At 45.2% G+C, this 23737-nt stretch overlaps 1 protein-coding gene across 4 annotated transcripts in view; it reads right to left on the bottom strand.

Annotated features, from left to right (window-relative positions):
• SH3PXD2A (SH3 and PX domains 2A) overlaps positions 1-23737 on the bottom strand; it is a 271897-nt gene that overhangs the window by 175947 nt on the left and 72213 nt on the right. For 3 of the 4 annotated variants that reach the window (XM_068139450.1, XM_068139448.1, XM_068139449.1), the window contains exon 3: positions 19952-20027. In XM_068139450.1, the coding sequence (XP_067995551.1) occupies positions 19952-20027 (76 nt within the window). Of the gene's footprint in view, positions 1-15487; positions 15609-19951; positions 20028-23737 lie in introns of those variants that run through there. The other variant, XM_068139451.1, reaches the window with a different exon arrangement.

Below are 23737 nucleotides of genomic sequence, written 5' to 3'. Positions count from 1 at the left end.
TGATCTTTCTCCAGTCGTGCCACCACACAGGAATGGCAGCTCCCCAAATGCTGTTTGCTGTTGTGTCCTGGTGTGCAGTGCACCACAGAGCTAGCCAGAGGTACAAAGTCTCACTATTGGGTACCTCAGATAACCCCCCTGAGGTGGTCTAGCCTGCAGACTTGTGGTCTCCAAATACAGGGTCAAGAATAGACACATGCTATCTCCTACACCTCTAGATGCAGGATCACCATCTCTGTGTTTAACTGCTACAGCTCAAGCACACAGCTTCACTGGTAGTTACAATAAAAAGCAGGCTGCTTTGTTGCAGCAATGTAGGAGCATTTCGTGGCATGGACAGGTGCACTCTGTCTTGGGTCAGGAACTGGCTGGATGGCCGAGCCCAGACAATGGTGGTGAATGGTGCCACATCCAGCTGGCAGCCAGTCACTAGTGGTGTCCCCCAGGGATCAGTGCTGGGCCCCATGCTCCAGATCATCTTTATCGATGACCTGGATGAGGGTATTGAGTCCATCATCAGTAAATTTGCAGATGACACCAACTTCTACTGTCCCAACCATCACCTTTGTTCCAGACTGAAGTCTATTTATTCACTTCTCACAGAAGCCAATTCACCTCTGTAATCTAGTTTAGACTAGTATTCAGTATTTCTAAGGTTGGAAGGGACCTCAAAGATCATCGAGTCCAACCTGTCACCACAGACCTCAGGACTAGAGTTAGGGAGGACACTACTGCCCACTGCAGGCTTGAACTCATGACCTTCCCATTAAGGGTCTGATGCGCTACCAACTGAGCCACATCCCAGCTCTGTCATTCTTCTCAGCACCTTATTTTGTATACACCCTTTCTGAGAGACAGCTACCAGACCTCCTCACAGTATTCATACCATTTGCAGCTAAAGCTCTGGGGGTTGTTGTCCGTTCTTTGCCTGATTCTTCCTAATACCACCTTTGGCTTTCTGACTGCTGCTGACTACTGAGCTACAGCTTTCATGGAAACATCCTAAGAACTACTGAACTCTCCTTCCTAGATGGCAGTAGTCCTCGTGCCAAAGCACTACTTCATGATTAACACTGATGAACTGCCTTTTACCACTAACATCATGAGATCCTCCTCCAGCTTTTCACAGTCAGCTCCCAATTTATGCATCCTAAGTAGATTTCATGACCAGCTTAGTTAGTTATATCACTACCACCCTCTTTTGCAAGTCCTAGGTTAAACAGCACAGATTTCAGAAGAGAACTTTCAAGAATTCTTCCTAGTAAAAATGTGGGGGTTTGAATATGAATATGAAGCTTTTAAGTCATCGTTCCCTGAGCATGCCTTGTTTTAAATTGTGGGCTCATTTGCACCTACTTTCTTTCAATTCCCTAAGTTAAAAAACTTTCCTCTAATATTTTTCATTTCAAATGCCAGAAACCAAGGATTACTATTAACATCCACAAATGCCAAAGCATCCAGCCTTCAATGGAGGCTCCAATCTGGCAGAAAATAAGCTTACAGCCTATGTCAGTTATACATCAAATAACAAGAAAAGCTGCTAATATAATTATCTTCTTACTGCTATTTTGGGCAGCACAGTAGGTTATGATGGAGCTTGTAGTAATAGGATCCCTTATGCCATAATTTACGAGCATGTCTGTCTTGAACAATTTTCCACATGGGAAATTAATCACATTCTGACTAATGGGAGGAAAAATATCCCTGTGCAGTTTGAATTGGATTTGCCATGGTCAATTGGACGTGGAATTCTTCTTTATCCCTATTCATAATCTGAGGTGTAGCGTTGCCATCCAAAATTCACTGCGCTAGACTCCACAGATAGAGATATTTCACTGACTGATGACACTTCTGTGCAGTGCCCACAATGAAAAAAGTCAAATATACCAGCATGGCAAAGCCCAAAATCAGATTGTGGCCTATGTCAGGTATTGTCAGGCAACCTGATCTGGTTGAGGATGCCCCCACTTACTGCAGAGGGGGTTGGACTAGATGACCTTTGGAAGTCCCTTCCAACCCAGACCATTCTATGATTCTATGACTGTAGATAATTATTGCAGAAAATACTTGCCAGTGAATTTTCACTACCTTTTCTGTACAGTCCAAGCATACTCTGGTGTTATTTCTGTGAAAAACACACACTCAGGCCAAATTCATGAAGCAGACAACAAATCTCTCCAAACCAGCAAACCTAAACAAATCACCCAGAGCCAGGCCAGATGAAACAGCTGATCTGGGTTTGCTCAGGACCACACTCAGTGACACAGATCAAGCCACCATTTCACAGACCCATGTTCTGACAGGAAGGTGTGAAACAAGTTCCTGGGTTGCACAACTACCTAAATCATTCAGTCCAAATTAATCCCTTCCCTTTTCCTTGTGACATGTCCAGTATGCATAACAAATGTCCTGGTGCCGATTCATCTCCACTGCATATCTAAGAGACACTTCTTTTTGGAAAATCCCAAGTTTGGTTTTGGTTCCAGTGGAAAAGTGGCATGAAAGAGAGACTCAGAAAGGGTAAAAGAATGTAAACCAAAGAATTAACACTTCAGCTGGCACCAGAAATAAAGAAGATGCTTCCAGATAACAGGAAAGGAAGCAAAAAAGATCCACATCCCTGGGATCCTTTGACTTTGCTCTTAAGAAGCAGTACCCAAAGTTACCCAATGTTTCTTTAAGACCAAAAGACTAAAGGGAAACAGGATGGCTTAAAGTAAAAAGGAGTAATCCTATGACTGGAAACTATGAGTGCCCCTAGCCAAGCACCCAAAGGAACTGAGTAATGTTCATTAATCAGTGACTTTATTGGTACTTGGGAATTTCAACTGCTGAGCAAGATTTAGGCCAAAAAGATATTCTGAGGCATGCCACTCTATTTATGTTTGGATGGAATTCAGCCTCACCTCGCATAATATTTTTCCATGCTGATTTGAGCAGAATGAGCCCTCACTTTTTCCCTGAGCAGGGTAAGAGTGGGTCTCTTCTAGGGATCAGCACAGTGAAAATGTCACTTCCCAGCCAGCAGTACAAGGGCGGAAACCCACCCACCCCAGACACTGTACAAACACGAGACAGTTCCCGAGATTAATTAGCTCACAATCAAAACGCACAGTTCCACTGTGGCTTCTGAACAAGCTAATACAGAGCAGAGCAGTGCCAAGCACCTGAATTAACACTGGGCACCTGTGCAAAACAAAACCCAAGTCACACCTCAAAACCACTCAACTGTGAGAAATACGCAGCATTAAAGGCCACCTGCTCAGCAGTTGGTGATGCTGCACTTGCACAGCAATGCTGGGTATGATTCAGCCACTGGTGAGGTCCTGCATATGAAGGGATGGGGATGGGGATGGGAAAAGAAAGGAAGCAGGACCAACCAGTAGAGCCCAGCAGAGAAATTCCTCAGGTGCCCAACTGCCCTCGCCATGCAGCAGATCCTTCTGCTGTGCTTCAAGACGGCCAAGAGAGTATTAGCTGCTGTGTTACACAAAACTATGTTGCTGCAAATGGATTTGAAAGATGGGGCTTTTTGCTTACAGACAGAGAAGAAGGAGGAAATAAAAATTATTTATTTCAACTGCTACAATGATTGCTTTGTGACACACCACCTTCTGAATGCAATATTCATACATGTATACTTCAAAGAGCACATTCAAATGAGGGGACGGTGTTGTGGTGACAAGAATTACTCTGGTGCCACTTACAAGTCAGAGAGGTGTTGTCCAGAAATCACAGGGACTGGATTACAAACCTAGAGTAGTTTAGGAAAACATCAGATCTTAAGAGGTTTGCTTCTGCTGGGTAGACTACATTTTTTGGGTGTTTTTTTTTTGGTTGTTGTTTGTTTGTTGGTTGGTTTGGTTTGGGTTTTTTTTGAGACTGACCCTTCACGTCTAGTTGCAACACACTCTGAATTAATTTTCATCACAATCTTTTCACAGTATGGCTCTGAATAACCAAATCATAGAAATACAGCACTGGAAGGGAGCTCAGATCATCAACACAAGAACCCCCCTGGTCAAGAAGACCAGGAAAGATGTCCCTCTGCCCACCCCCCCACACAATGGAAAAAGGGAGAAAGGAGCAGCGAAAAAGTAGTGTTTAGACTTCACCAAAACAATGCAGCCAAGGTCAAGCAGAAGCAGGGTTAGTATCCTCTCCAGAGCAATAAAGTGGGGAGAGGGAGAGGGAGAGGGAGAGGGAGAGGGAGAGGGAGAGGGAGAGGGAGAGGGAGAGGGAGAGGGAGAGGGAGAGGGAGAGGGAGAGGGAGAGGGAGAGGGAGAGGGAGAGGGAGAGGGAGAGGGAGAGGGAGAGGGAGAGGGAGAGGGAGAGGGAGAGGGAGAGGGAGAGGGAGAGGGAGAGGGAGAGGGAGAGGGAGAGGGAGAGGGAGAGGGAGAGGGGCCCCCAGAATGTATTGGTACAAACAGTCTTATGGCAGATATTTCTCCAAGGGAATAATTTAGAATGAGCTTTGGGTTTCCTTTTTACACCCACTAGTGATTTATTTACATTTTTCTATTTTTCTGCTCAAAATCTGTAACAAAATTTTAAAGGCACAGCCTAAAACTACCACATCATTGGTGTGCCAAGAGGGTAAGACAGGTACATTTCAGATGCTGCATTGCAATTTAATTAAACAACTATTAGTTTAAAAAGAGGGCACAGAAATACCTTTTGAAAACAATCACAAAACAAAGATTCTAACTTATGATTGACATTTTTTAAGGCATACAGAAGATTTTGGGTTTAACTATGAGCAGATCAATCCTCTGCAGTCAACTCTTCAGACAGCTCAGCTGCCTGGGAATCATTCAAGAGGGTCGGTTCGGAGCCAGCTCAACAAGTCAGGGTGAACTTTGTAAAGCAGGATCAGGGGTTGGACTTGATGATACCAGGAGCCTTTTCCAACCTGAATGATTCTATGATTCCATGCTTTAGGTAATTTTACAACCCCCAGGAAACCTGCATTAGTAACAAACCACAGATACAGTCTCCAAGGAGCCCCAAGCATTGCAAATGGTGGAATGAAAAATTATTTCTTGGCCTTTTCTATGTATTGCAACAGGAAACTGCACATTTCTGAATTAAAAAGTCATTAATGAGAGCAGAGTCTGGCCCTGGGACTAGCATGGATCAGAACCAAACTGAGTGACATCAGAGCCAACATATCAAGCCAGCCCACAGGATTATAAATGTGCCACATCAGTCAGCCTCTGAGGGCCAGTAAAACATTTCAGGCTAGATGAGAGAAGAAAAGAGAGGAGCGTGGCAGAGCATAGTCCCTTCATCATGTGCTGGCATTGAGACTGACCCAAAGGGCTTCAGAATGGGACACAAACACCCATGCCGACTACTCCATAGCACCACAAAAACCTATGTGGGGCCAAAGAAGCCGAGAGAAGCTGCATCATTGTGCTGGAAAGAAAGCAATGTGCATGAAAGACAGAAGCAAGAGACAGCAGCTAATGAAACTGAGAAGGATTATCCCCTCTCCCCAAAGACCCACAAGCAAATGCAGGTTTTCCTGCAAGCATACTGATGCTCTTGACACTCAGGGTAATTAGCTTTCCTTCCATTGTATTAAAATTGCTAAGCAATCTGAAACAGAAGTCACATTTCCAAACACACACACCCCAAGAACACAAGGACATTTTAGAAAACAGGAGCTGGGGTCAGGTGACACTTAGGCTCTTCTGAAAATTTCCTGCCAGAGTCTTTCACTCTGTAAAACTATCCTGAAATACTTCAAACACTCTGGGCGGAAAAGCCAGCTGCTTCCCTAAGTCAGCCTGAGACCTGCTCTTCAGACCCTTCGCTTGCTCACCCCAAACCATTCTTGGGAAGAAGGCTTTTGCTGCCTTCCCAGAAAAAGCCCAGTTTATGATCCCCATATGCCAATGGGAGGTTCTTACACCTTGTCTGCACCAGCCTGTGTTTTATGAGCCCAAGAACACTACTTGAAAGTGGAGAAAATGGGAATTAAAGACACTTAACTGCCTGGGGAGAGCAGTACTTAGCTCTCTGATACTCTCACCAATGCTCTTTCAGTGTGGTACCAGCACCAGAGAAACTGTGCTTTGGGCAGCCTAATGTAAACCAAACACTTGTGGGAGACAGTTGGGCAGAGCCAGGAACAAGGACCAGGCTCCCACTCACCTTCCCTCCTTCATGTTGCACTGCAAAAGCCACAGATCATCCTTCCCTTTGACACCCAAATTCATATTCCCTGCTTGCACCTGCCACCTTCCTGTCCTCTGAGGGTATAGGGGTGATCAAACCATCCTCTCTTAGTGACATTACTGCACACAGCAGCAGCCAAGAAACAGTTTTTCCTTTGCAAAGAAACCACTTCACTGTAATGCAGAAATTTTACTCCCTTATCATTAAAAAAAATAAAATAAAAAAAAATAAGCTCCAATTCACACTTTCAGGCATTTGCTCAGAATGGAGAAAAAATAACAAAAACATTCACAGTCATCACCAGAACCACCCTTGTGAAAAGCTAATTCCCTTATAATGCTTTAATTAAAAGTGAATGAATAGAATAGAATAGAATAGAATAGAATAGAATAGAATAGAATAGAATAGAATAGAATAGAATAGAATAGAATAGAATAGAATTAACCAGGTTGGAAAAGACCTTTGGGATCATCAAGTCCAACCTATCATCCAACACCATCTAATCAACTAAACCATGGCACCAAGCACCCCATGCAGTCTCTTCCTAAACACCTCCAGTGATGGTGACTCCAGCACCTCCCTGGGCAGCCCACTGCAATGGCCAATCACTCCTTCTGTGAAGAACTTCCTCCCAACATCCAGCCTAAACCTCCCGTGGAGCAGCCTGAGACTTTGTCCTCTAGTTCTAGTGCTGGCTGCCCAGGAGAAGAGACCAACCCCCACCTGGTTACAACCTCCCTTCCGGTAGTATAGTCATGTGTCAGCCTAGAAATCTTGAAGAGAAATAAAGTCAATCTATAGGCTTACAAAAGTAAAACAGGAGGAGAGAAACAAACACAAAAATCCTGCCAGTTCTAGGGTTTAACAGAGGATTACAACATCTGGGCTCTCTTTTCAAGGGGAGGTGAACCAAGGAATGGATGGTATGGAAAGGACACAAGCACCTCTTGGAGTGAGCATCACACACAGGGAACTGGCAATGAAAGAAGCAGAAAGCTGCAGAGAGAGGCAACATCCATGCCTGTTTTTTTGCTTTGCAGCTTCATGGAGCAACACTCCTATGTGCTGACACTACAGGAGGAAGTATCTGGTTTAATTGGAAAAAAAAGAAAAAAGAAAAGGGCCTGAGGCAGCAAATTCTAACACATGATGATGAGTATAGCTGGTCTTCAGTGAAACAGAGAATGACTTGGTGAGGATAATTGAATCCATAAGAGCAAAGCATTTATCATTACTGTTACAGCAAGAGACCACCCTGCTCCAGAGAAGCAAACACATCCAAGCCTGGAGACTCTAAGCCCAGCAATAAAGGCATCAGTTGGGCATAGGCAGTTACAGAAGGACCTGAGTGCTACACAATGTTTTGAGGATTTATACTTTTAACACCATGGGGAGATGTGGCAATTCCAGTTTGTTTCTCTCTTTCCCTGTAGAAGAGGTGCAGAGGGTCTGGTGGTCGATTTGGACACTCTCTGTCCTACCTGAGTCCTCAGTTGTTCTGTTTCTTATTTGTAAAGCACACCTGGCAGTGGGGAAAACCAGGGATGAGTTTTGGGTGGAAATAATGACAATGCATGGGCTTAACTGATGATTCCCAAGGTTACACTGTGTGCTTGGGGGAGAGTGAGAAACTGAAATTGAACCTGCCAAGTGGAATCCAGCTGCCTCACCTGCTCACATGTGCCCAAGGTAAGCCCACATGTGGTAGTGAGTGCAGGATGCCATCTCCACATCTTCACAGGAACAGTATTGATGCATACCCAGCATACACACATAGAATGAACCAAACTTGATTGTTTATCCACTTGGGCCAGAGAAAATTAAAGCCTTGTGTGAGTCACTTTGTCTTAAAAAGAAAGCAAATCTCCTTTGCTTAGTTTTATTACACCTTAGCCTTCCTATCAGTTTGATTTAATTCTTGAGTCATTCTAAAGCCTAGCATTGTATAACCTGGCAGCTACAGTGATGGGCTTTGTACAGAGAAACACAGGAAAACGCTTTTCCAAAGCACTTGGACTCACAGTAACTGCTCCTGCTGAAGTCAACAGTAAATTCAATGATACCACTAGGAGCAGGGGTCAAGGCTGAGTAGGCTTGACGCTGCAGAAACATACGGGTGGCATTTCCAACCTTTTAAAACATGATCATTAATAACAAAATATATGAAAAATAAAGAGCTGTGTTGTGACTCTCAAAATATTTACATATGTGCCTAGCTCACAGCTTGCAAGTAATTGTGAGTGACCTGATTTCTCTCACTTACTCTAATATAAGGCAGGAGTTAAGGCTCCAGATGCATGTAGAAAACTCTGGCTGACAGAGAGGGTCAGCTGCAGCAATTTTGGTGGAACTACCTACACTCTGTAGATCTTTCAAGCACAGGCATGCACACAGTAAACACAGCAAACATGAGACAAGGCTTCTCCAGCTGTGATGGTGCCAGATGTCTTTAGAAAGAGCATTAATTCTCATCTTAATCAAAACTCATTTTTAATCAACCATAGTGAAACTTGAATCAGAAAATGCAGGGCAGTTTAACAAAACAAAACAAAACCCCACCACAAACCAAAAAAACAAGAGGTGTTTTATTATTTGTGTGGATCTGACACTGTGACATGAATTAACCTAACTTCAAAGGATGAAACATCATCATTACAAAGCATTGCATTGACTATAACCATTACCAGGCTATTATGCAAAGCCAACTGAAATAACATTATGGGTGCAGTATTATTTTAGCTGCCTATTAATCCCAAGAGGAAGAGAGATGTGACTTATTTTCTCAACCTAACAAATCATCTCAAGACGCTGCTGAATCAGACATGCTTGCAGCTTAAGAGGAAGTTAGTGAAACTGTTCAGCTTTTTTTACTAAGTTTGAGGATTCATTTACAAGAATGTAAAACTAAACCTCATTAAATCCCCTTATTGTTCATGATATAAATCCTTAGATTGTGTAGTTACTGTGGAATGGAGAAAGAAAAGAGCTAGAGAAGGTCACCTCCCTGACTATTCATTTCCAGGCAGTTCCACTCCTAGGCTCCTGCACAATACAGCAGTCTTCACTGCAAATATTTCAGGGGAAATGCTTTACTTGCATAAAGGCTACAACTGTTCCCACTGCACTGAAGCCATAAACCTATCGCAACTGAACCAAAACTTGATAACAGCTTAATGGCATAAAGCAATATTTGGACTAAATTGAACCTGATCATATCACTCTAAACTTCTCTTCCAAGTTAAAAGCTTTCTATTTATAGTCTCTACTTAAACCCAAGAGGCTTCAACATATTTTCACTAACCTGCCTTCCTTGTCTTCTTAACCTTGGTTCCATGCCAAGAAAAAAAGATGTCATCTGACCACGTATGGGATTTGATTTCCAGCAGCAGACTTAACCCACAACACAAATACCTTGTGTTTATTCACTGAGCGATGGTGCATGTCCTGGGGAGTGAGCTTTGCCAATATTTCCTTGATGAAAGGGGTGGAGGTGAACAGGTTGGAGGTACCTCTGTTACCACCTCAACCACTTGTATGAAATATATCTCTGAATCCCACCTATTCCAGCTCCTCTAGTTTCACAGACACCATTGGGAGAGCAGAATGTGCCAAGACTCATCAGTGGATCAACATCACTATTACTGGGACTCACTGAATTTCCTTACACATAGGTCACCACCTTGTGCTGACCCATCACAGACTGCCATACTACAGAAACATGACACAGACAGTGTATTCTTGGCTACAAACACAGCCTAATTGGACTCAGGCAAAGCACACCACAGCCTTCTCTCCACCCGCTGAGTACACACAGGAGGGACCTCACAGCTGCCCCAGCAGTCAGATACTGTGTCAGATATACACAGCATTTGCACAGCACTGCACTGGCCACCCTGGCCAAGGAGGGCTAATGAAAAGACAACTGAGCAGCATTTATAGGCCTGAGAGCACCAACTCACCCTCTCTTTGACAAGGATGGAAAAAACACTTTTTGTCTAGGGTCAGGAAAAGGAATTGAAAACCAGGATTATGTCATATTAAACAGCACTGTAATCTAAAGAAAATATTTTCCCCAACCCTGAGGGTCTTTTCCAAGCAGGTCTATCAAGAGCTTCCTCTGCACACAACATGGCTCACATCTGCTCCAGGCCTGGCCTGTAGTGAGTATGTGACATGGTGGCATCACACAAGATGCTGCAGTGCCCAGATCCCGGACACCTCATCTGCTTGCAGCAGGACTACCTTGAAAGCTTTGTGCCTTCATTTCCCCAACCCTCTTCCCAGGGATGCTCTTTGGGAAGTAAGGCTATCAGGGGTACCTCAGGAACTTGGGTTTGTTAGAGCAAAACAAAGGATGGGGAAGAGTGGCTTAGGCAGGTGAGTCCAGCAAGCTTTTGGTGGTCCAGCAGCACATCCCTGTATGTGGGATGTAGCAGAGAATGGAGTGGGGGTCAAGCAGGGCAGTATCACACTCCAGCAGAGCAGCTTCTGCTTGGCAGACAGTGTGCTCCTTCCAGCTGCAGGCAGCCCACTGGTAGCTCTCCCATCTCCTGTCACCACGTCCCAGAGCCAGCAGCAAGCAAACCCTTCTTCTCTCAGCCCTTGGGAGAAGGGGGGTGGCTGAGACATTGTGCAAAAGTAAATATTTACGTAGTCAGGGCCTTCCTTCCCCTACCCTGTGTTTTCTCCCCCTTCTTAAAATGTCACAGATCAGCTGTTTTCATAATTGTGCAGGAAATGAGTTCCCTGCTGGCTGGCAGCTTAACACCCACGTGTGCTGGGTCTACTGCGGCTGCACCGCTCATCTCTGCTGCCGGCTTCTGCGTCCACCCAGGATTTTCAGAGGGTGGATTTGGCTGGAGGGGAGACGGGACATTACAGAACACAGACACAGAGCTGCCTGGCTATGGTAGTTGTTCTTGTAGCAACAGCTTAGAGGAACCCCTGTCCCCTGGTTCACAGGTCAGGCCAGGATCCCAGGAGACCTGACACTCTGTTTATGCCGCTTCAGAGCAAACATCCAACCCAGACTAACACAGCTTCCTGCCTGCACACAGCAGCGAGCACACTCAGGAAATGCAGGCGTGTTTCAAGCTGGTGACTTTGGCTTTGTTCTTTGGACAAAGCCTCGTTCACTGGAGATGTTGCTAAAAGGATTATTATCTATAGGAGATTTCTTTTCCCAAGAGGAAATTTGGTAAACACATGATGCTGCATTTGCTTTGTTTTGCAGGATCCAGGATTAAGATGGGAATATTTTCTCTTCTATTCTCTGCATCTAATGATTTAAATAGAACAGCAGTGACAATGCTGCCTAGTGGGAATAGGCACAAATGCCTTTACTCTGTCCTCTGGTCTGGTGATTTTATGGCCGACTTGAGAGGGTACCAAGCTACCCTGTGTTTGGTAGGAAGAGTTGGGAAAAAAAGCCGGAACAATTTGATGAGAATCACATCTAATAGTGTGCTCAGTGAAAAAGTGAAATCTTCCAATCAGCCTGAACACCTCCAGTAAAACCCCATCAAGGGCTGAACCCAATTGCAAATATTTTGCCTATTGCAGGGCAGCCCTGTGCTGTTCGGAGTCCTGAATGTGAGAACGAACTTGCAAGTCTGAACTTGCCAGGGCTTAGGATGTAGAAGAAGGAATGTAATTTTCTGCTCTTTATTCAGAGGTGGCAAAACTCTGATAGAAAATGACATGGTGAAAGTGCTTAACTTCAGACCCAAGGAAATTTGAGAGCAAACATTAATTACCTTCATCCTGAATACAAGCCTGGGGCCTGTATTAGCACCTCTCTGAATGGGAGAAGCTCAAGAGGATTGAATTTCCCACTTCTAGGATTTACTTACTTTTCCTCATCTACCTACCCTTGGTTTCCTCTTTCCAATTCCCACATTATTTCCTTCTCCACCTCAGCCTTCCCATTAAACAGGACTACAACTCTAAAAATAATAATAATTAAAAAAAAAGTCACAGGGGGTTGGATACTGCCATGGGTTATTTCATTATAGTGGAAATAGATTCACTTTGACAAATCCCTGCTCACAGTATCCCCTCACTCTGCTCCTAAGTATAAAGATTCCCTTATGTGTAAGGACAAACATGTTCACAAGAGCCTGAAAATAGCTGCATTGTGGAGTAGGGAGGTCTGCAAATATACCACACTTAAGAACATCAGCACCCAAAAAATCTTAGTAGAGAAAATAACATAGGAGAAATCACTTGAGAGCAAGCAGCAAATTCCCAGGTTCATTGTTTCCAATCCACAGGAAAAAATAATCACAACCTATTTTAAGCATGTGAGTATATGAATAAATCATTTGGCTCAGCCAAAAGGCAAAGTGGGCTGAAAACAGATTCAAACAGAGGTCTAGACTATTATTAGTTGTGAATCTCAGCTGGGCTCTGCTCTCCTCTATTGCCCAGGCACCTTAAATCTGAATACCATAGGGACAAGATTGGGCAGAGAAGTAACATCCAGAGGGAATACCTAGAGCCTGTGGTGCTGCAAAGCCATCTGAGTCCCTGGCAAGCCTGATTCCTGTGTTAAAAAGCACTTTCATTATATGGGCCATCTGTTGATGGATTGTGGGAAAAAAAGTCAGATTTCAACTCAGAGATGAAGACAAGCAAACCCTTATATAAAGTCACCCTCTCCCCAGCCTGTGGGTTGAATGCAGAATGCTCTCAGACTTGCTACATACCACCCACTTTAGATTACAGACTTGCAGAGTTATTTTTAAAAAGTAATTATAGTAGTAGAGGGCACACTCATCTGGAATGGCTGCCTGAGGAAACAACAAGCCCAGTGCAGCTCAAACTGCTTTTCAAGTCTATAAATGTGTTTGTTTATTGCCTTTAAAAACAAGAATCAAAATCGAACTAATTTCTGAGTAAAAATGTATTTGTATATTTCCCCAAGGAATCCAAGCTGCTATGTTACACTGAAAACCTTCCCTGGCCTTTCCAGTCCAGCATCCAGTGTTGTAAAAACACCCAGCAGAATAATTCTCATTAGCTCTGGCTTCAAGCAAACTCAAACCAAAACCGCCTTTCCCTTCTTTGTTTTCCCTTGATACTGTGGCTTGATCACTACAAAACTCCCATCAGGAGACTCAAATGGTCTAATGAAAGGCACATCATGTTCTGCATATGCTGATTTCTGCCCAGAGGTGGTTTCTGGTTGAACAAAATATCAGCTCTGTATCTGCCTGACAGGAGCAAGTACAAGTCCCAGAAAAATATTCTGTAGGTTTTTCCTATTCCAGCCCCTTGTTCCTGCTGCCAGCCATGGGATTTTGGATCTGTACACAGAGGATGAACTCAAAAGAGACTGAAAGCAAGGGAAGAGGACCAGGTACTTAGGCAGATGCCAGCACCGGTAGTTTTTTTCTCTTTTTCATCCTTATGTAATGAAATCAGGCTTCTGGCTCATGCCCTACTAAGGCCCAAAGACCTCTAGAAGGCGTGACAATGCCTGTGAAACAGGCTCAGCATGCAAAGCCAAAAGCCCCCCCGCACTCCATTATGTGGGGCTCATTACAGCCCCTTCCTCCGCAAGCAGCTCTGAAAGCTGGCAGTCACCGGTGGCTGCCTTTTCCCTAGGTTCTTCAATAGGAAGCAGCCTCAGGGTATCCCATGATCTCACACTTGACCACTTCGTCTTTCAAACAGAAAAGACTTGAACTCTAAAAATACCTCCATGGAGCCCGAAGTAAATAATAATCCTTTCTGGCCCCCGTGAAATCATCAATCCTCCCACCGCCCCTCCGACCCAACAGCCGCTTCCTCCCAGCAGTCCCTGCTTTCCCTTCAAGCCCAGAGCCGACAGGAAATCCATTCTCCTCTTGTGAGAGACAGGAGATGAATTTTCCGCAATAGCCCTCCTAGCAAGGCAGAAAATAGAAAGAAACAATAGAAACCACTTTCTCAAACAATAGGAACTGCTAAAGAGCAGCTCACCAGAAGCTCAGCATCACCCAAGTCCTAAACAAGCTGAAATGGAAACAAGCCAGAGACCTGTTAGCCATCTTGCTAACACACTAGCCTCTCCCCTTTCAAAGAAAACTGAAAAGAAAACTGAAAAGAAAACTGAAAAGAAAACTGAAAAGAAAACTGAAAAGAAAACTGAAAAGATGGATATTAAAAGGAAAACATTTTGCATTATGGAATGGGCTGCCAAAAGCTCTCCATAGCTGCTCAAGGCCCCAGTATCCCATGCCACAGTACCATGGGCCACCTCCCCGCTCCCCAGCAGCTCCTCTGAGGTGGAGACAGGAGATTGTGATGCTGCTTTACTGCATGTGGGTAAAAGGAGATGCAGGGTAGAGCCCCTCTTCCCCATCTGAGAAAGTCTGCTGCCTCATACTCTGTAATGTCATTTAGAGTAATTTAATTCACTTTTTAATCTAGAAAGTAAGATATGACTGGATCTAAGATTAAAAGAATTTTTTATCTGATTCCTCTGGTTTTTTTTTTTCCCAATCTTCAAACTACTTTTTGGCTGGCTCTGAACTGCTACAACACTGTTCATTTCCATTTAGGTCAGGAATATAAAATGACTCCAAAGAAAAGTTAAAATCACTTACTAGCACGTTGTTGCCGGGACTCAGAGCAGTACAGGAAAGAATAATCAAAAATGGAAAACAAGTCTAAAATGAAATACATTTTTGCACATAAAATCCACCTAAGAATTAGGACAGGAAGTGCATTTCCTTTTAAGTGCCCAGCTAGCAACCACCTCTCCAAAAGGAGAAAACAGCCTACAATAAAAGTATCTCTGAGATTTCTATGGGTCCTCCTTGGGCAGTATGTTTGCAGTTACCATGCCACTGCCTCCCAAGGTGGGTAGAATAAATGCTGAAAACACCTCACATGCAGTGACCACTGCTGAAATACAGCATGTTCAACAACATTACACCCAGCCACATCCTCATTTTGCTGATCTTGGTCTCAATCTACAGAAACATGAAAAGCTGGATCTGAAGGTCACTGCAATGCTGATAGTTCAGGATGAGCCCATCACCTCTGCTTCAGTGTAAGAATAACCACTCAAGATCTCTGAACAAAATGCTATTTCGCTTCCGGGCCAGAGGAAAACAAAAAGAGCAAAGCTGGAGTATACATAAACAAGAGTGGGAAAAAAGCTGCTCTCATCACCTTGGATGAAATCCTGCTGTTGCAAACCTGCTCCAGCCTTTCTCCTCAGCTTTCTTTTCCCCAAAGACAACACTGGAAAGGGGAGGGGGATGGGAGGAAAACCCAACACACCATACCAAACCCAAAAAGCAGACATATCCACCTGGGATGCAGTTCATGAGCAGATCTCCTTCCCCACTGCAGCCTGCGAGCAGCAGAAACCAAGGCGAGGAAGGTCCCAGCTGGCTTTGGTGAGTGGTTATTCCCCATCCTCCTGCATTGTGCAAAATGGGGAGGCTCCCAGCTGCCGCCAGCGCTCCCCGCCTGCCGGCACCCTTCACCAGCCCCAGGTATCTGGGCGGTGCTGGGATGGCCTCCTGCGCCCTCTGCAACCGCACCTCTCCCTTCCCTCCTGACTCACACATGGGACTAGGCTTGGCTGGGGCTTGCACCCCCAGCTCCCACTTCACTGGGGAAACAGCCCTCAGCAAACTTCAGGTTGGGGAGTGAGGAGAGGCTGGAACTTCTCTGAGCCCTCTCAGCTCAGCCTACTTCCCACCCACCGTCACTGGCACAAGCTACTCAGAAGCAAACCATGGGGTCAGACCTGCGCTACCTGTGGGGGAATAATCCCACACTCCCCTATATTTATTGTCCCTCAAATATCTCAGCTGGCACACTACACACTGCCTTGGGCCCTAGGAAGGAGAAAGCCCCAGAGAACTCTTTGAGATCGCGTAGGGGTATTTCTTTTCTTGAGGCAGGGGGTAAAGCAGGGCATTAGGACACACTGTGGCCAGACAACATCTGGTGACATCTCATCCCCCATGCTGGCATGCCTTCCTGTGCCCTGGAATGCTGCCATGCACTTCAAAAAGGACAGTTTCCTTGTCCCTCTCCCTAAACAAATCCAAGGGGAAAAGAAAGGAAGAGAGAAGGTGCCTCTCTGGCAGAGGCTCCAATGTGCCGGAAGCAGGGACTGGAGTCAGATTGGACACTGCTTCTTCAGCTGACTGCACCAAACTCTCCTGGTCCCCTGGGATATGACTCGGCTCCCCAAAGGCAAGGAAACAGAACAGTCTTCTGGAGCAGGATGTCTCCCTCTCCAGGCAGCATGGAAGCTGCAGAGCAGGCACCCTGAGAGAATTTTCCCTTCCAGCACAGCCTATGCAAAATTCTCCTATTTTTTGTTCTGTTTTGTTTATTTATTTGCTTGGTTTAGTTTGTTTTTGTTTGTTTGTTTGCTTTCAGCAGGGCTCAAAACTGGTTTTAAGTCCAGGCAGGGACCAAGCTGGAATTTAGGTAGATGGAGCTATTATCATCAGTATCGCCACTACAGGGATCTGCAGCCCAGCAGCCAGCATGACAGGATGATTTCATGTTCTGCAGTATTTTCCCCAAGGCTGCACTTTGGAAGACACAGTGGACAAACATGAGTTTGCATCCCTCAGCTTTGTCTCCAGATGGCTCTACCATTTAGTGCCAAGAGAAATAAAAAAAACCAATGCAAGCCTTGGAGGAGACTTGATAGGGTGCTTGGTTACATGGGTTAGTTGATTAGGTGGTGTTGGATGATAGGTTGGACGCGATGATCTTGAAGGTCTCTTCCAACCTGGTTTATTCTATTCTATTCTCCAGTCAACCCCGGTATAAATTGTCAGTCTCAGTAACAGGTGTCAATCCAAACAGCCCTGTCTGCCATCCAGATGATCACAAACAGACCAAGAGGGTGTACCAGAGACCATTCACCTCTTTGTTTAGAGAGCTCTCCTCCAGCATCCTGGATCCCCCAACCCCTGCTGCAACTGCTAAACAGGGTGCAGAAAGGGAGACATTGTACTCCTCCTCTGGGACCCACAACAGGTCACCGCCAGGACTGGGAGACCCATTAGCCCAGATTGTCATGACCATCCCTCACGTAGAATAAACCTTTGTTTAGAATAAACCAAACCAGGTTGGAAGAGACCTTCAATATCATCGCGTCCAACCCATCAACCAATCCAACCCACCTAAACAGCTAACCCATGGCACCAAGCACCCCATCAAGTCTCCTCCTGAAAACCTCCAATGACGGCGACTCCACCACCTCCCCAGGCAGCCCATTCCAATGGGCAATCACTCTCTCTGTATAGAACTTCCTCCTAACATCCAACCTTAACCTCCCCTGGCATAGCCTGAGACTGTGTCCTCTTGTTCTGGTACTGGCTGTCTGGGAGAAGAGACCAACATCTGCCTGTCTACAACCTCCCTTCAGGTAGTTGTAGAGAGTGATAAGGTCACCCTTGAGTCTCCTCTTTCTTCCTTCTTCCTTCCCAGCCTTTTTCTGCAGCAGAAGATTCGGGAACCACCACCACTTACTCCTTGCCCATGGAGCAGTGGCTGCACAGGCTGCTGCTGTGGCTCTACCACATTACTGGTGACCTGCCAGCCAGTACTGTACACATTCTCTGCCACAGCAAAATGAGCTGCAAAGGCATCTCCTCAATTCCCAGATTCAGATCATGCTTTTATCCCAGGACAGCACCATAGCTTTGCTGACAGATGGGAGTCATGGTCTGGTTTATGTCAGCTTCCTAAGCCAGCCCTGATGGCAGGAAGTCACCCAATGCCTGCAAGTGGCACAGGCAAACCCTGGGCACTCAGAATCCAGTACACAAGAGTCACTCCCTCTTGGCTGCAGCAGGCCCGTAATAAGCAAGCAAGATCATAGCATCTTCACTGAAGTAGGATTTAAACACAAACATCTGCCCTGCTGTTTTTTAATGAACACAGTTTATAGCTAGGTATTTGTTTCAGTGAGGCACATCTCCAGCTGCAGAAATGCCATGTGTATCCTAATTACAGCAGCTAGTTCATTTAACAGAGTTTGACAGTGTTTGACATTTAGCTGAGTCACCTTGTTCTCGGGTAAAGCAACGAGGGCTTTTCAGTAGTTCAACAAGAAAGAGGCAGAGATTCAATATCAAAAGTAGAACACATATCACAGAATTTTTAAATTAAAGACAGCTGAGATCAAGACTGCTCTGGCAACTTCTCTCTTTAGGACACTAAGTCAGCTCAAATGTTTTACAGATATCAATCTTCTCCTCAAGGACATGTGGCAGTACCATCTCCCTCATGTTCTTGGAGGGTAGGAAGTGTTGTAATTGGCATATGGGATGTACCTCATCCTTTGCAAATATCACCCACCCATGTATCAGGACATCTGTCACTAAGAACTGTATACAGGCTGAGCATCAGACACCTGCACTCAGCCAGCATTTTTCTAGGACAAAGTAAAAGAAATGGGCTATTGACAGTAAATACAGAAGGAGTAACTGTTCCTGCACCTCACTTAAAGCCATGTGCACTCCTCTGCAGTGCTTTCCAAGGATCCCAAAGTGCTTTCCAGCAAGAAAGGCAGGCAACAAGTATCCATCATCATTGTATAAAGGTTTCACAAATTACTTGTCTATGAGTTTGTTGGTAGTCTAGCTGGAAAGATACCTCATGCTTGGACTCCTCCCCTCATCAGATTGGAAACAGAGGGCAACACCATCTCCTTCTGGCTGCTGAAGGTGTGGATGTAGCACACAGCACTGCAAAGTAACCCCCAATCCTAGGGGTGCCTTCCAGAAGGTCTGCAGAGGCTGCCAGGCTGCTGTGCTGCTCTACTGCAGCTCCAAGGCTTGTGTCATGTATTTGCGCCGCTGTCTTCCAAGACCCTGCTTCCCCACTAGCCCTGAAGCTGTGCTCACCACACATTTGGAGCAGCTGCTCTGCCTGCAGTCAGAGACTGCATCACGCTCTAGAGAGCACTACATTCTCCCATCTCTATTTCCTTTCACAGACCTTTGGGAAAGAGCTGGGATCTCTTTTTTACAGTTGAAGACAGAATGGACCTCTTAACAGGCTGAAAATACTCTGCTTATTCTGGTAGGTAGTGCAGCGAGCCAAACCTTACACCAACAGCCAGGATTGAGCAGACAATGAAAAGCTGTCTCAGGCATGCATTTCCAAGAGCACTCTGCAGTGTGGCTCACCTCCCCCATGCCATCCCTGCAGCTGCTGCTGGAAGAAGTTGTGTGGAAGTGTCTGCCATTATCCTGAGGAGAAGACACCCATCGTGTCCAGGCCCTCACTGAAGGCTGTCAGAGGCACAGTGGCTCTGGCCAAAGAGCTATTTACTTATCTTTTTGGCCAGCACTGCAGAAATTTCTGTTTGCATTCAACCTTCTTGCAATTGCTTTTATATCCCAGTGGCAACTCTAATTATTAATTTCTTCCTGTACAGTAACAGTGCCTGCAGAGCCACAATATCCAGAACCAAGGACAATGGTGTCCCTGGTTTCCTGTAGCCTTCCAACTGGTGGCCCAAGCTCAGACTGTCTGGTTGCACCCCACAGGCGCTGCTCCCCAGAAGTCATTGAATCCCTTTGTGTGGCAGGGCACAAGCCAACCTGAACCTAAACAGCTGGTGCAAGATCCCCTGGGAGTCCTAAGTACTTTGCCAGTTATTTTAGAAGAAGGCACAGGTCTGGTATCCCAGGAGAAAGGTATTTGTAAAAATGGTCACAAAAAGTACTAGAGACAGTAGCTGAGGAATTGTTTTCACTCATCTTGTTTAGGGCTTTCCCCACAGCATTACCTGGTAGAAAAGGGATAATTCTTTGCTTGGGGTCTTTCTGACCTCCTTCAATAGGGAACTTGTCCAGAAGCTGCATCTGCAAAGGAAACAGAACAAATGTTTTAGAGGCAAAACATGGACTGGCTGTCTAGGGACCAGGTAATTTCTTGGTCTGTGTGTGGTTTAAAAGAGGATTAGCAAAGCAAAGCAACTGCAGGAATTCCTCTGCTTCGTTGCAGGGGAGTCTATATATAAAAAGGTAGGACACAGTTCACTCCAAGAAAGGCAGGGCAAGTTTCTGGCAGCACACAGGAGCTGGGACAGGACCCAGGCAGATGTTTGAGCCTGGCCTTGTTGCTGCTCTAAAATTAGGCTCTCAGTCTTTGTTACAAAACACACGCCTTGTCTCTAAACCACAGCCTACCCACCATGGTGGCAAGAGTTTTTACCTGGGTGTCAGACCACTCCCCTGACTAAAAATGCTGTTCAAGCAGCCAGATTCAAATGTACTTAACAAAACACCTGCTCTGCCTTCTTGCTGGCAAGATACTGGCCACTGCTTTGGTCAAGTAAGAGCACTCATGCTTTACCAGGGAGATGCAGTTTTGGGAGAATATACTGTACTGTATTCCCTACATGGAGGACAGTAGCAGAGAAAGGGCAGCAGAGAGAGGCCTCAGAGCAGAGCATCCCAGTGAACACCACCACAACAAATGGCCAGAAGGCACAACTTAAGGTAGGTATATTCTCAACTCATGACAAGCATCCTTTACACATGGTTATGGACCATCTGAGACGAAGTATCAGCCATATCTTGCCCCACCAGCTCTTAACTCATGCCCATCACAACCATCTGTTTCTAACACACACCCAAAGGCCAACCGGGCTCAGAATCCTGCTGCACTGCAGGGCTGCAACCAGCCTTCAACCTGAGGAGCTCAAGCAGATATTGATAGCTATGGCCAGCTTGTACAGCGGAGCAGACTGCTGACCACCAGTGACTTTCTATGGAAGTAAGCCTAGGAAATCAGTATGCTGCTCTGATATTCCTAAATGAGCCCTGCAACTCCTCTTTGGTAGTAGAGCCTGGATGGATTAGTGGCATTGAGGCTGAACAGCAGCCAAAAGGCCATGGACAATGTCAGTCAGAAAAGGAAAGCACTTGCTTCAGCGGCACATTCACAGACCTGCTCCAGATCATCCCCAGCTGCCACAGCCTATTACCCTTCCTATTTACCTCCTGTGTCCTTTCACTGTCACTCAGCCTGTGGTGCTACCAGGCTTAATAATACCCAAATCTTCATAGTCTCTTTCATTTTCTCCCCCATTTCAGATGTACACTGCAATGCTCTGTGTCTCTGTTGAACCTACAGAGAAACCCTGGCTCCTTTGGGCTGGAAGAACACCAAAGCTCCTGTCAACACAATGACTTGTATCTAAGAGACCAGGAGAGATGTCTTTCAACCCAGTTCACAGTTCCTGCAGTCTCTAAGGAAAGAAAGCAAGCAGTCCTGTTACTTAACCTTGCAAGACCCTTATCTCCACACCTGAACTGGATCTACAGTTCAGTACAAATACCTGAAGTGGCAGCAAAAGCTGCAGGGGGGGACTTGTCGGTCAGCATTTAATCCCATCAATGTTACATGTCCAACAGTGAGGGTGTGTAAGTTAACAGCAGTGTTGCTAGTTCAAGAGATTTCCTTTAAAAATATTTTTTTGCTAACATAGGGAAAAAACAGATGATTTCTTTTGTTTTGTTTTGTTTTACTGTTTTTGTTTTAGGCACACAGAAACCTCCTCTTCCAGTGCACGCATCTCCAGCGTTTTCACCAGATGGTACAGCAAACCAGAGATCAAGAGGAAACTCAGGAGTGGAAGAAACATCTGTGCAGGAGAAAAAGTTAAAAGATCCCACATGTTTCCCCATCAGGGAGTCAGCCTGGTAAATAAATAAGCCAGAGCTTTGCAGATTGTTAGCTAACCCACTTTTCTTCTTACAGAGACATGTTTTGTAATTGAAAATGGGAAATCTTGTTTTCTTGTAGGTAGAGCTCCAGGTATCTGAGGTCAAGCATGGGCAGAAGTTTTGTTCAAAGAAGAAAAAAAAAGGAGAAAAAGAAGAAAAATAAAAAAAGAGGGGGAGGGAATCCCCACCAATTCACTTGAAGTCTTTAAGCCAGGAAGGCAATTCTCACTTCACTACATGGTGACTGATTCAAGCTGGAACCGATACAATCAAATTCCCATGGTTATTCTTGGACTTAGCTTAGCTTGGCTAATAGGAGCATTTTAACCACATCAAGAGAGTCCCAACGTGTCTAACTTAGCACTATTTATCTAAAGGGTGGATATCAGCAAAATAGATACAATAAACTGCAGCTGGAAGAGTTTGGCTACACTTTCCTCGACAACAGTTTCCGCCTTGGCTCTTGTCTCTTCTGGGAGGGTCTGGATGGGAAGGAGCTGGGGGGGAGGGTCACTGATGCAGCTCACGGGGACACAGCCTGTCCCAGTGTAAAGTCTCCAGGAAGCATGGAAGATTTCCCATCTCCTTCAATATATGAGACAATATGCAATGGGAAACATGCACACATTTGGGCAAAACCGGAGACCAGGAATGAAGCTGCTGCTCCTCTGGAAGGCCATACAATGTTGAGTATCCAGAGAGGAGCATGACTGTCCCTCTCCAAGCCTTTGATACCAGATGACACTTGTCGCTGGCCTGTGCATCATCTCCTAGGCCACTTGAGTTTTGTCTGTCATTTGTGCTACCCTAGCAATAGAGACAGGCTGGTGTCGGGAAGATGTGTAGGACGTTCATGAGGAAACTACTGGCTGAATCTCAGGCATGACACAGGAAACCCAACAGACCTAAAAAGGATCTGAGCAAAGACACAACTGCAGCTCAGCAACTATGTTCCTGCCTTTATGCCCTGCTGTTCTCATTAACACCTATAAAAGCATTCCCAGTACAACAGCATCTGAATGGATGAGTAGTAAGGACCTGGAGAACCTGCAGCACTGACTGGCAATGACTGCCCTTCAGCTCTGCAGTGCAGGAAACCTTTCAGGATGTTAAAGACAAATAAAGAGTAGCAGAAGCATGGACCCTTCCTCAGCACTTCCTTTCATCCAGGGCTGCCATTAAAAATTGTGTATGTTAGACATAAAATCCTAGAAAATCAAGATTATGTATCCTCTCCCTCATGGAAAAGGATGCAAAGCAAAAGATGAAGAAGAAATGGATGCAGGGGGAAAACCACGAGCAATGGATCGGAATGAAACATCCCAAATCTCCCAGAGATGATGTGGTATCCTAAGCCAATGAGTAACAGCCCCACTCAGCCCAGCTCTGATAAGAGGAGACACTAATCATGGAGATGAATGGAGCAGCCAGGAATGGAGGGAGCAAAGGGCTGAACCACAGAAACTCCTCCTGGTAGTCATAGCATTTTCCCCATGTGGCTTATTAGCAGCCAAAGACCAATAAGCAGATGGTCAGTTCACTTAAGTAGATGTCTGTAGAGCATCTGAAACTTTAAAACTCTTTAGTCTGTGACAAATGTTTTTCCATCATTATAGTTATTATTGCAAATATACATATGACTGATGAAAAAAACCCTTCACTTAATGCCCCACATTATCCTGCTCAGATGTGGGCAGTCTCCACAAGTTATTGCTCACATCTTTATTTTATGACATTTGACTTTGGAACAAGATTTGTTGAATAGGAAAGTCATCACATCACCTATAGTAAAACCATCCCAGCACGAAGGGAAAGAAGGGCGGTACAGATGTGGAGTCTCA

Source organism: Melanerpes formicivorus, unplaced genomic scaffold, assembly GCF_026170545.1.
Source record: "Melanerpes formicivorus ecotype bairdi unplaced genomic scaffold, bMelFor1.0.p_v2 SCAF_6, whole genome shotgun sequence".
In the NCBI taxonomy this organism is placed as follows: domain Eukaryota; kingdom Metazoa; phylum Chordata; class Aves; order Piciformes; family Picidae; genus Melanerpes; species Melanerpes formicivorus.
This window is presented reverse-complemented; position numbering and strand designations above follow the sequence as displayed.